This window comes from Crocodylus porosus, unplaced genomic scaffold (genome assembly GCF_001723895.1).
Source record: "Crocodylus porosus isolate Cpor-Errol unplaced genomic scaffold, CroPor_comp1, whole genome shotgun sequence".
Taxonomy (NCBI): Eukaryota; Metazoa; Chordata; order Crocodylia; family Crocodylidae; genus Crocodylus; species Crocodylus porosus.
The window spans coordinates 62,960,434-62,974,171 of NW_017728947.1; the positions used below are offsets into that span (position 1 = coordinate 62,960,434).

At 44.6% G+C, this 13,738-nt stretch overlaps 1 protein-coding gene across 1 annotated transcript in view; it reads left to right on the plus strand.

Moving 5' to 3' along the window:
• AQR (aquarius intron-binding spliceosomal factor) overlaps positions 1-9,471 on the plus strand; it is a 103,326-nt gene extending 93,855 nt beyond the window's left edge. Inside the window, exon 35 of the mRNA XM_019551765.1 lies at positions 8,081-9,471. Within this exon, the coding sequence (XP_019407310.1) occupies positions 8,081-8,323 (243 nt within the window). The 3' untranslated portion in view covers positions 8,324-9,471. The remainder of the gene's footprint in view (positions 1-8,080) is intronic.
• Positions 9,472-13,738: the final 4,267 nt, after the last annotated feature.

Sequence of the window (13,738 nt, forward strand, 5' to 3'; positions counted from 1 at the left end):
CTCCCCACCTTTCTCTGAATAGCAAACTGGATCATTTCATGATCACTGTCCCCTAGCCTCCCTTGTACTAGCATATCCCCCACTGGGTCATCCCCAGAGGCTAACACCAGATCCAGTATGGCGTTTTCCCTAGTGGGAATGAGTACCTCCTGCACGAGGTGTAGGTCCTGTACGCACGTCTGGAACCTTCATGAGTGGCTAGACCTGGCCTACTGCTCCTCCCAGTTGATGTCAGGGTAATTCATATCACCCATGACAACAACATCCTTTGCATGCACGGCCTCCCCCAGCTGCCTGGAGAATTCCAGATCTAGCTCTTCCTCCTGATGTGGTGACCTGTAGTAAATCCCTACCACCAGAGCCCTCTCCCCCTGCCCTCCTTGAAGTTTGACCCACAGGATCTCAGTTAAGCCTTCCTCTGGTCCCATTTGGAAGGTAGAACTGGTATACTGTTCTCTAACATTGAGCGCAACCCCACCACCACCACCTTCTTTCCCCTTCCTATCTCTTCTAAACAACCTATAGCCCTCTATGTCTAATGCCTAGTCAAATGTTTCATCCCACCATGTGTCCACTAGGCCAACCAGGTAGATTTTACTACTTGCAAGCAGGAGAGCAAGCTCCTCCTGCTTGTTCCCCATGCTTTTTGCATTAGTGAGGAGACACCTTAATCCCCCCGTGGGAGCCCTGGGCACCCCACCACCTGAGAGACAACTGGTCCCTTGGTATATACCTGAGCTCTTACCTGGGCAGGTCCTACACCTGGTTGAGTTGTTTTTTTGCTCCTGTGGATCCCCATCCCCTGACAAACTTAGTTTAAAGCCCACTAGAGGAGGTCAACTAACCTGTAAGACAACAAACTCTTACCTTTGGGGGAGAGATGGAGACCATCACTCCCCAGGACGCTCTCTGATCTGAAGTGGGGGTCGTGGTCCAGGAAGCCAAATCCAGCGTGATGACACCAACTCCAAAGGCGCTGGCTCACCTCATGGATGCAGGCACTCTGCCACTGATGGCATCCACTAATCGGGAGGAGGGACAAAAAGACCACCTGGGCCCCCAACTCTCTAAGCTTGGCCCCCAGAGCTCTGTAGTCATCCATGATCTGGTCCGGACTACTCCGGGCCGCATCATTGGTTCCCACATGGATGAGGACCATAGGATAGTAGTTGGAAGGCCGGATGAGGTCAGTGATCTTCCCTGTGATGTCCCCAATCTTGGCTCCTGGGAGACGATACACTTCTTTCACGTTGGGGTCTGTGTGGTGGATGGGTCCCTCCATTCCTCTGAGGAGGGAGTCCCCTATGATGATGACCCAACGTGTCTTCCTCTGGGTCACTGGATGATGCTCAGTTGGTATGGATGATGGCTTGCTGGATGAGGGCGTGACTTCCTCCCTTCCTCATGCCCAGTCTCCTCGAGCACTGCCAGGGCCACATACCTGTTCCCCAGTTGTATTGGGGTGACAGTTGATGTAGCTGCACACTGCCTACGACACCGCCTGGCCCTGGAGGTGACCCTCCTCCATTTGCCTCCTGCAGGCTCCTGGGTGGTGACAGCCTGAGGGGACGGGCCCTGCAGGGAGAGAAAGTACCTGTCAATCTCGTACTCCACGGCCCTGATCCCTCGCAGTCATTGGCTCTTCCACTGCCTACAGCCTTTCTGGCACACATCCCTGCGCGAACCCCGGCGCAAACTCCGGCACACCCCTAAAGAGCATGCCTGTTCGCACTCCCTGCTTGTATGGCTCGGGTGTGTGGCTCCTGCCCGGTTTGGCTAAATAGGGTCAGGCAGGTAGAGTCCCCTGCCCAATCACCAACACCTGGCCCTGCTCGCTCCCTTCCCCCTGGCTTACCTTCTCGTTGCCGCAGCTGTCTCTTAGCTGCCTCAAGGGTCGGGGGATACCCAGGGGCACCGTGCGCTCCCTCCAGCATCCTCAGCCAACTGATGCAATTCATTTAAAAAAATGACTCATCCAAGGGCTGCTGTTGGGGTGGGTAGACCTAATATTTGACTGTTACCCTCTAAGCTTACAGTGGTTTCCAAAGTCTGTATAGCTTTTTAGGTGAGGGGGGGAAAAAATGTGTGTTCTTTAAATTGGGAAAACCACCTTTCACTAAAGCCTCAGCCTTCCATTGTTAACAAATGTCTGTCATTAACAGAAAGAACATAAATATTTCACATTTGTTTGCTGAAAGAGTTACCTGGAAGGGAGCAAGGACTTGCAAAAAAAAAAAAAAAATGATTACATTAATCTGATATCTTAAAGTACAAGAATGAATTGCTAATGCAGCAATTTCTAGGGTAGCCCAGCTGGAAATTTGTTACTGTAGACTAGTGGTTCTTAACTTTTTTACACTCAAGACATCCCTTGTTAGGGTCAAAGAACCTTTCAGAAAATGCCAGCTCTTGGCTTTCGCTCAATTTTTTTTCTTTTTTGATTATGGAAAAATAGGGCAATCCTTCTGTCAGCAAGAACTTAGATCACAGCAAGTCAGAAAGTTTTTGACACTATGGATTTATATTTGAAATCTGTAGGTTTATCTTGTGAATCATGTATATGTGTTTGCGTTCCTAACAGTGCTAATATTATGTGGCACCCTTAAAAGGATGACTTGTGGTACCACAGCACCTGGTTGAGAATTGCTGCTGTAGATGGACTAAAGAAATGGATCAGTTTCTGATTGGTGATGCCTTTTAGTGCAAGAGTTATTTTTAAAAGTTTTGCATACAGTATCTGGGAGAAGTATATAATTAAGTATTATATTAAGTATCTCACTATACAGACTAATAACTAGAGTTCTTAAAAAGAATGCCGCCATGTTTTAAAAGGAACTGGAATATATGCATTATGTGCTATTAGGATCATCCTGTTTCTTTGACACTAGCATAACTCACTTCAGGGCAGATCAGCTCTAACTTATCTGGCTGGCTGTTTCTTACTGCTGCAACAACTTGTGTGGTTGTTTACATAGCCTCCTCTTTACTCTGTAGAATGTGTTAGCAAAGCAGTTAAGGTATTTCACTATAGCTCCAGACTTGCGTTCAAACCCTGCTCCAAAGCCTGCTTTTAGATGACCCAGCTGTAAATCGGTACCAGGTCATTCAGGCTGAGGAGTCAAAGGTAGTAGTCAGATGTGATGCTAACCATATCCTTCTTTAGTGTGTTGTTAGTTAAGACAGGTGTGCCTCAACTACGTTAACCCTGTAGGCCATTAGTCTTGTTGCTGATGTAGTTCAGCAGGTCTACATTTTGGCTAGTTCAGCATTTACAGAAAATAGTTTAAGGGTAAATATCCTTAGGTCAAAGGATACAATTGATTTGCACCTACCGCAGCAGTGATAGCTATGAATATTTGCAAATATGCTTGTTTTCCCAAAGAGAGCAGCATAGAGTCAGTAATAATAATCTCCTGAGGGAAGGTGCCTGCAATCATTCTTTCGAAGACTTGTCCAAGACTCTCTCCCTTATTTTAAAAATGAGGCCAGTGGAGATGGTGGTGTTGCCCCTCCTTCCTGTGTAGTTGGTTAGCACTTTCCTGGCAGTGTGGAAAACTCAGGTTCAATTAGTACCATTCTCTGAGCGAGGTAAAACTCAAATTTCCTGTCACCAAACTCAAATCTCTGTAACCACCAAGCCATACCTATTCTTGATTATAAAACAAGGCTATAAAATAATTCTGGGAATAAGAACCAGAAATTCAGGACTGCACTCGTTGAGCAGAGTGCTGTAACTCAGTGGTTCTCAGCCTTTGTAGGTTCAGACCTGTAAAGGTCTAACCTTTTTTTAATTTGGTGGAACCCCAGTTTAGAACCGCTGTTGTGCTGGCTCAAATAGAGTGGTCTCAAATAGTGCTGCTGCTGCCACTAATGTGGCCAAGTGGAACTGCCCCATGTGCCTCATAAGGAGCCAGACAGGGAAGGAAGGGCTGGGGCAGGAGCCCTAATAATTTTCTTGTCCTGGGCAAAACTCCTCTCTGCCTGAAGGGAGGGTGGGGAAAGAGGATTGTCTTATCTGTTGCAGGTGTCTGCATCCAGCTCCTCTGGCAGGGCTGTTCCTACCATGGCAAAGATGGAGGGAGGTGGGGGTGCCATTCTGGTACCTTCTTTAAGCTGTCATCTGGGACTGGTGCCCCCCCATTCCACCCCTGGTTATGTTACTAGGCACAAGTGCACGCTCTTATATGTATTACGGTTATCTGATAAACATCAAAAAGACAGGAGCGCCCACTCTTGCCACAGTCTTTCATGGTCCAACCCTCCACACTTCTCCCAGACACAGGGGCACATGAGGCAGTTTCATCTTTGCTGCATGCTGCTTTCTGAGAGGAGTCTTCAAGGTTTGATTAGGAAGGGCTGCAGAAAAAGGCACCCCAATTAAGAACCATTGCCCTGACTTCTGAGTCGTATCACAGGTTCTTGTTATCACTCAGAATAAGTGAATCTTGAATTCTTCAAAAGAAAGAATGGACAATGCTCCCATCTAGTATAGTCCATAGCCTGGTGTTTAGGTTCATGCAGGGGAGTGAAGTGAGCATAGGCCTCAAGGTCTCTAATTACTAGACCCATATTATAAGGGTGAAGAACTTCTCTGCATCTTCTGTCTGTGCATTAAAATGACTATTGCTGAATTGTGTGAGGAATACGGTTCTGTTGGTACCTGTTAGATGTGCTCCAAGGAAGTTACCAGATTGAACTCCTAAGGAGACTTGGGTGAAGGAATGTATGGTTTCTGGTTCACATTTAAATTTAGGTGTGAACTAGATACTGTAGTTCAGGGATATCAAACTCAGCTCATGCCTTGGACCAGATGTGGACCTTGAGGCTCCTTGTGGGCTGGATTCAGCATGGGGCATGGCGTGGTTCCAGCCTGAGGCATGCAGTGGGATCTCCAGCTCTTGCATAGAGACTCCAGTATGGGCGGCAGCAGAGCCAGCAACCAAGGAGTTTGGCAGTGGTGACAAATGAAACAGCTGGAAGGTGACTTGGGATGCATCAGCCCTCACTCATCCTCTTGCCACTAATGGGCATGTCCAGCAGGGCCCAAAGGTCCCTGATTCTGCACCAGGCTGCTTTCTCTAGCCAGTAGGGCGTTGCAAAGCTTCAGTAGCTGATTCAATACAGAGGAGATCCAGACCAATTTGGAGCACTCGAATCAATTTGGAAAAGCTTTGGAAAAAGATTTGGCCAATTCAGAGATTCAGCCATAGACTAAACAGGCAAATGACAGCTGCCTCCAGCTGGTAAGCCTGTTGGGGTTGAGGGAGGAGGTAAGGAAGGGGCATAGGGGAAGGAGGGATTGGGACTGGGGCTGAGACAAGCTGCCCAGCTGGGGCAGCGGGGCACATTACTCAGGGCGTGGGGACACAGGATGCAGGTGCAGCAGCACTGGGAGTGGGGGCACTTCCCTGCTGGTGCTTGCCCAACCAGGGAGGGGATGGCGTGATGTAGATTCGGCTCACTTTAGGTGGAAGGGGGCAAGTGGCAGCAGGGCAGAACCCCTGCTCCAGCGCTGCTGCACCCGCATTCCACACCCGCTGGCAAGCAGCAGCAGGGCAGAGCCCTCATGGCTCCTCCTGCTGGGGCAGAGACACACAGGCGGAGGAGCTGCAGGAGAAGCCCCCATGGCTCTGCCTGGCCCTATACCCTGCCCAACTCAGCCCAGCCTCCTGATACTTTAAAAAAAAAAAAAAAAGGAAAGAAAGGGGAAAAAAAAAAAAGGAAAGCCCTGCACTTGCACACAGCAGGTGGCAGTGGAGATCACTGCCCCCCCACCACCTGGCGTCCATGCAGCAACTGTCCCATGGCACAGGTGCAGTGCAGCTTGGCAGGGTACCGCACACTGGGAGCTGGGGCTGACTCCCCCTGTCAGCCAGAGCTCTCTGATCATTCCCCCAGCTCTTCCTGGGGGCGGTGAGGGGGTGCAGCCCCCAGATCTGTGCGCAGGGTTTCAGCAGGCTGCTGCTGGCGGGGGAAGTAGCCCAAAGCTGCTGCCGGCAGCAGCTGCCTGCTGTCATCCCATATCATCCATGGGCCTTCACCCTCCCCAGGAAGAGATGGGGGAAGCCATGTGAGAGCTAGGGGAAAGACTGGGGAGCTGGGGAATCGAACCAGGAACCCAGCTCCCGGTTCAATTCCCCATCCCCCAGTTTGATTCACCTGGGCACTGGGGTGGCTCCACATGTCAGCCAGAGCCAGCACCACTCAGCCCCAGCTCCCAGACAACATGCAGCACCCTTCCGAACTGTGCTTCACCTGTGTGTTTTTTAAGTGTCAGGATGAGGCTGGGCTGGGTGGGGAATGGGGCCAGGCAGAACAGCCACGGGGGCTTCTGCTGTGGCTGCTGCCACCTGGGGAGAGGCAGGCACAGTTGGAGAACCTGTAGCCACCCAGCTGTGCCTGGCTTTCCCCAGCTGATCTGAATCGCCAAATGAGCGCCAAATCTTCCACAGCTGATTTGGCCGAATCGATTCAGGACAGCAGGCCGAATCGAATTGTTGTCCTCCAAATTGGCCGAATCTGAATTGAATACCTCCCTATTCACACAGGCCTACTAGCTTTGTCCCTCTACTTCTAGTTGCTTGCCCGTAGCCCAGTGGGCCAGATAAAGCAGCTCTGGCTGGATCCAGCCTGTGGGCTGTATGCATGTGCCCAAAGGTATATGCAGTATATTTTACAGTGCCTTCAGTTTAAAAACTGCATTGCAGTTTATCAGGAGGGGTTCAGGGCTGCCACTTCCTTTACACATCTAATCTCATTGAAGTGTCCCTTCAGGCAGCTAAGTTGTCATTTGCATCTGGCTCCAAAAGTTTTGCTGGTACTCAAGTATTCTTTCTAGCATCTAAAATTCAGTCACTATTAGCTAAAATTAGTAGTGCAACTGGTGAACTAATTAGCTAAAATTAGTAGTGCAACTGGTTCCCTGCTGAAACAGTGAGTCATGTTCTCCCTGCAGGAGACAATAAAGTCAAAAAGTGAAAAATTGAAATGTGCAGGTTTCATAAAACATTTTCCAGAATCCTACTTAGTACAATTTTTCATTTTTAATAATTACCAAAATGACAGAAACCATACAGTGCAAAATGGGACCAGCTGTATGGCAGAAGGAATGGATCACGTATTGAGAAGTCTGTCCTTAGCAAAGGCGAAAGCATCTTTAGTTTTGAATAATGCAGCTTTTTCAGGTCTCCACAATTTACATTCAGAAGAGTGCTGTGATCATATAGCAGAGACCCGTGCAATAATTCAGAGCTTTTAAAAACATTTTTCTACCTCTACAGTTAATGTAATAACTAGGTCATGGTATGCATGATTGTCAGAAACTTGTGAAAAGCAATGTTGGCTAACTGAAGACAGGATTGTGCTGTAATTAACTGTTTAATTTACATTGTGAAAAGAGATTCCCTTTTGGCAAATAATCTGAACAATTACCTTTTTTGGAGCTTTAGCTGAATTTTTTATTCATTAAAACTGTACAAATTTTTTTTAAAGTATCAAACACGTAGGTAAATCATACCAAACCACAAGAAACGTAAGCATTGCTGCTCAGTTTTGAATTGTCCGGCACTTGGCATTCCTTTTCAGTTCCCTTTAGTGTTTTGTATTCTGTCTGTCTAGCGTCTGTAGAGCAGTTACTACTGCTCTTCTTGATGCTGGATAAGAGTCACTGTAGGAGACATACAGTGTGTCTAGTGATTGGAGATGTCTGTACAAGAGTTTGTAAATGGACTGTATATTTTATATTCTCAGCACAATAATATGCCAGCAAGAGTGTAAGTGAATTTTATTACCCTTAACTTACTAATTTTTAAAGTGTTAAATTGTAGCCCTTTTTGATGGGATGTAGTTTGTGGAGAAAACATGATGGGTATATGTGGGGAAACTCATTTCCTTTATTTGCATGTCTTTCAATTGCATTAATTGCTTACAGCTTTTGTTTTAAAAAATGGTAAGTACTTGTGTATGTATCTTGATTCATTGAAGTTTGTTGCTAAGGTGAGCAATTAGAGTTAAAATAGAAATTGATATTTGAGTGTTAGGTTTTCGTACACACTGAGGAATCTTTTTTCTCTTTTTGCAGCATTTATTGCCCCCACCAGCCATGGTTGAAGAAAGTGAAACAGTTCAAAGTCAGGATACTGAAGTGGCAATTGAAACACAAAGCACACAAATGGAGACTGAAAAGGAAGCTATGGAAGAGGGAGAGATGACAAAGGACGAGGGACTGAAAGTGGCAGATGAAGAACATCGGAAAATGCCAGAACATCCAGGAAGAGATAGTGATAGTGAAGACAGTGGAGCTGAGTCTGAGACTGAAAAGTGAGCTGTACCCTTAGTTCATCTTGGGTGTACAAACTGGAAGAGACTAAAAATAAAAGTCAATTTTTTACATGGACTTCTGTTAATGGTAGGCTGTGTAATATGACCTGTTCTGCATATTACTCAACGAGGACTTCAGAGAAAAAAAAAGATTGGTATATAGTTTTAAATACTAATGGGTACTGAATTTGTGTCAGTATCAGTATTTTGTAGCGTATTTAATCATGTTAAATGGCAAGTGTTTCCTCACGATTTGTTTACAAAAGATGTTTTTGTGCTGGTTTTGAATTTTTCTATCATAAACTAAAAATATGATCTCATTGGTCTCTTATTCACTGAGTCATTAATCAAACTTTTGTGCTTCAGCACTCATGGCGCACTTGCATTGAGGAGTTTCTTATTAAATGTTGCGGTGCTGCTTCCTAGAATTGGTATTTCAAGCTTTTCAAGTACTATTCAGCAAGATAACTACATATACCAAATTTAGGTCCAGGAGTGACTTCAGGGGGACTTTTGCATTCTTTGAGTGCATTATTGAATTAGGTCTTTAAAGAGCAGTATAACACTTTCATGTGTGGGCTGTGCTTTTTCATTTTTGCATTCTGCTGTTTTTAATATTTCAGCAAAAAAATATGCAGCTTTGCAATAGTGAACTTTGCAAACTGATAGTATTTTGCAATTAAAAAAGCTTTCATTTTTATAAGAGGATAATTGCTCATGGCAAATAATATCAAGTGTGAAGGTGAAAGTAGTTTCCGTGCAAATGGTCTTCAGCAACATCATGTTCGAGTAGGTTTTCTGGGGTATGTTCCAAATGCGCATCCTTCAAAAACTCTCAGTGAGTAAAAAGTTTTCCTCTGATTCATCATCAGCACCCGCTAACTTGGCAAAAAATTCAGTGATATACTCTTTCCAGAAGATCTTCAAACAAAACAACAGCAACAAAACCATCCTTCTTTTTCTTTGTTGGCAAAAGAAGAATAAAGTGCCAAACTTGTGAAGCTGCCAGCAAGATTTCCTCAAAAAATATAAAGAAGAGAATCATTCATATTAATGAAGCTTAAAATATAAGCATTTTCTTTGATCTATTTCTTCACTTCTCCATGTGTATACTAACTCAACAACCAAAATATAGAGAAACAGTTGAAATAATATTTGAACTCACCCCCATCTTCAATACAGAAATGCCACTTAATTGGGGGTTGGATGAGACCCTATCTTTTCTTCGTAAAAATCAGCCCCCTTCTCAATTTGGGAAAGCTCTCTCATGTATTGCAATATTTAATTCTGATATTGCAGTCTTTTTGTAAGTTGTTTATCACTTGACTGCAGAGCTCTCAACCGTACCAAAGATTACTTACTCAAGGGGGCTCTGTCTATGCTATGCAAGAAAGAAAATGCAAAGGTTATTTTCAACCTTGGCTGCCACCTGCGGAGGCTCAAGCAGTACAGAGCTGAATATATACATAGACACTAGCTTGTGAAACATCATATGTTTAATTGGCCATCAGGCAATATGTGACTAGCTAAGTTGAGGGATGCCATCTTCCAAAATGTTTTCTATAAATATTTGAGTGTCTAACAATCATTTATACTGGTTCCCTTAAAAAAAAAAAACAAAAAAACAAAAACAAAAAAAAGGCCCGAAGCAGGAGTATATAAAAGTATTTGTTTGCTATTAAGAAAGCCAGGAAGTCTTGAGGGTTTTTTTTTTTTTTTTAAACTGAGTGGTTGAATATGGAATCAGGAATTCCTCTTATGCAATACAGTGCATACCTGATTCTCAAGCAGGGGGCTAGGGTGCCACCAGATCTTTTGAAGGGTGTCCTGAGGTATGAAGAGATAAGTGAAATGTTTGGTGATAAACAGATGAAAAACTAAGTAGGTAAGTACAGGATCAGGCTTGTCCCTACCTGAATTATCTCTACTGCCAGGCCCCTCTGCAAGGCAGTAAGCACTGTAATCTAAAAATTTGTTTTTGAAACTGGGTATTACTCCATTCACAAGTTATAGAAGAGGGCCTTGTATCCAGTGAGGGATGCCTGATGTCCAAAAAGAGAGAACCATCAGCATAAAGGAACTAGAGAAGTATTAAAACAACAAAAGAAATTGGAAGATAATGTTGAGTGGTTGATGAAACTGTCTAGCTTCAAATCTACTGACAGCATCATCTCTACAATGCATGCTTTTACATACTGAGACTGAGTTGAGCTTTATTTGTGTACAGGCTTTTTTTCCCATAGTTTCCAGGAAACCTGCCTCACAAACCCTTGGAAAAGAATTTCCACTGATTCAGGTAGGTCTAATGCCCTCTTAGACACATAAAGTATGGGCAAAAATTTGTTCCTAAAATGAGAGAAGTTATGATAAAAATTACCATTTGGAAGGAAGACACAGTTTACTTTGCTAAGTACAGACAGTGAAAAACCCTGAGGCTGAATTGATTCAGTTTTTTCAGGTTAGTCTAAAATGCAGAGATTAAATTGAAACAGAAGCGGACAGACCTTTGATTCAGCAAATGCAGCTAATATGCCTGCAGTGGCTCAGGTCAGAAGCCGGAGGGTGCTAGAGCATGGCTCTCCGGCACATAGTCAGCATGGACTGTGTATTTGCTTCCTCTTCCTACTGCCCCTGAGGTCTTTGGGATATACAGTCCAAAATCACATTGGCAGGACTGCAGGGTTTCTTATCACTCCCTCTTGCTGCTCCCAGGTACCTCTGGGATTTGTAGTCCACAGTTGCAGCCAGCATTGAGCAGGGGAAAGGGTGTTTACACCACCTTCCTAGCCCCAGACCCAAGCCAGGCAGTCATGCCTGCTGCCCCCCACAGACTGGGCTGCAACCCTAGCTGGGCTTGCCCACCCTTCTCTTGTCAGCCAGCCCTCACTGCTCCAGCTAGGGAGTAGAGGGTGGGGCCAGCCCTGCTCTCTGGAGCAGACAGCACAGCCTAGCCCAGGGCTACAAAACATGCTGGGGGACTATGATTTAATTTGAACCAAGAAGGGATCTGGGACAGAAGTTTCATAAACCGGTTTGACCCAAATCATTTAAGTCTGATACTACATTCAACCAGGTTTATCTGAAACCAGTTTCAACTGTTTTGGATCTGGTTTATATGCACTGAGCTTCTGAGTTCTGTTACAGGTTTAACCAGTTTCTGATCATTTAAACCAGTTTATATGCAACTTTTGGCCCTAGGCCTTATTATTAGTAGCAAAAACTTCAAGTAAAACTTTACTGCAGTATTTCAGTAAGGGTGGGGCACCTTGAGTGACTGTCCCTCAAGCACTCCTTTGCACATTAGACCTTAGTGACCCACTTAGCTAAACTTATACAACATATGGTTGGAGGAATGCATCTGATTTCATATTCCAGAAAGGTAAGGATGAATCTGAGTTTTCAGATATTTGGGGAGAACTGGTTTGTTGCATGTACCAGTGTTTGGAAATGTGTGCTTTATTTGTTTTTTTTGAGGCAGCCTTTAAAGCCTTCTTAAATCTTCTATTTTTAAGTATGCTCCTTAATGAAAGAAGAATTGTCTTCTATACAAAAAAACTCATGTAGTTTTGTGGGTTAGTGTTTGCCCTTTTCATGTAAGGGAATGCATTAGGAACACCCAACTACTTTATAATCCATAATTTAACATTTTTAGTATTTTCTTGATGCATGCTTGTTTTATAATATCTCCTGGTACTGTTAGCAGCTTTTGTGTTAATTAATGAGAGGGAAAAAGACATTGTAAAGTCATTGTTTATGTTCGATTGAAGTAAAGACCATAAACAAACACTTTTTTCAGAACTCCAAACTTACATATAGATTTCTATTATTTTAATTCCAAAGTATGTGAACTTTAAATAAATGATCCAACGTAGTGTTTGCAGCCCAAACATTACAACATAGTATCATCCTACTAAAGCATTAAAACCTAGGGAGCAAAACTGAAACATTTCGTTCTCCATTCTGTGAGAACTTTAAAAACAATGGTTTAAATGTTGAAAACAACTAATGTATTTTCTCATATACAACATGCACCTTTTTCCAATATTCAGCTCTTGGAAATGGGGCTGTAAATTATAAGTGAGGGAATACATTAATAGTTTCTGCTGATCAGGAATTGGGAAGTGACACTGCAGTGCTGTGTGTTGCCCTGGGAAAAGTTCATGCCTGCTATGGAAGCTGCTACTCTAGTAACTTTCTGTTACGTGGTAGGATTTTGAAAGGAAGCTCTATTCTTAGAAAATTAGGGTTCAGAGGGACCTCAGATAGTCACCTACTCCAACCCTCTGCTCAAAGCAGGGCCATCCCCAACTAGATCATTCCAGCCAGGGCTTTGTCGAGCTGGGCCTTAAAAACCTTCAAAGATGGAGATTCCACCACCTCTCTAGGTAACCTGTTCCAGTGCTTCACCACCCTTCTAGTGAGTTTTTCCTAATCTCCAGCCTAAACCTCCCTTGCTGCAACTTGAGACCATTGCTCCCTGTTCTGTCATCAGTCACCACATGAGAACAGTCTAGCTCCATTCTCTTTAGAACCACCCTTCAGGTAGTCTGCTATCAAATCTTCTCTGTCTTCTCCTCCAAACTAAATAAACCCAGTTCCCTCAGCCTCTCCTCAGAAGTCATGTGCCCCAGGTTTAGGACACACTGAATCCTAGCCCTATCCTCCAGTGTATCTACTACATCCCCCAGCTTGGTGTCATCCTCAGACTTGCTGAGGGTACAATCCATCGCATCTTCCAAATTGTTAATGAAGATACAGAACAAGGGTGGGCAAAATGCAGCCTGCAGGCCAGATGCAGCCAGCACTGCTGATTGGCTGGACAGGAGAAGGAGCTTTCACGTGCTGTGTACCTGAGAGGTTGGAGCTGAGGTGTGCCTGAAAGTAAGGGGGTGGATGGGAGAAATGGAGGGGGGCAAGAGGCTACTATGGCTTTGGCTCAGGTCCCAATGAGGGTATAGGACCAGAGTCAGCTGCAGCAGCTCCGTTCTCCCCGCTCTGCTTCGTATGCAAATAAAAGATGAGGGGGGTTTCCCCACGCTGATTGGGGGCTGGGAGAACCTCATTTTATATTCAATTACATATGGTATTTTACGCCAAGGTGATGATGATAAAAGACTTCTTTCAGTACGATTGTTTTAGCAGATGGTTCCTTTTGATTTTTGTCATGTGATCAGATTCATTTAGTTTGGGGTCTCATCATGATCACACAGGATTTTTTGGGTTAATTTCCACACAATAAATGGTCTCAGTTCTGTTATGTTCCATAGAATCATAGAAGCAGGGTCGGAAGGGACCTTGTAGATCTTCAAGTCCGACCCCCCCGCCTGGGTGGGAGAAAAGACTGGACTCAAATGAGTCCAGCCAGGTAGTCATCAAGCCTCTTCTTAAAGATCCCAAGGTTAGGAACCAGCACCACTTC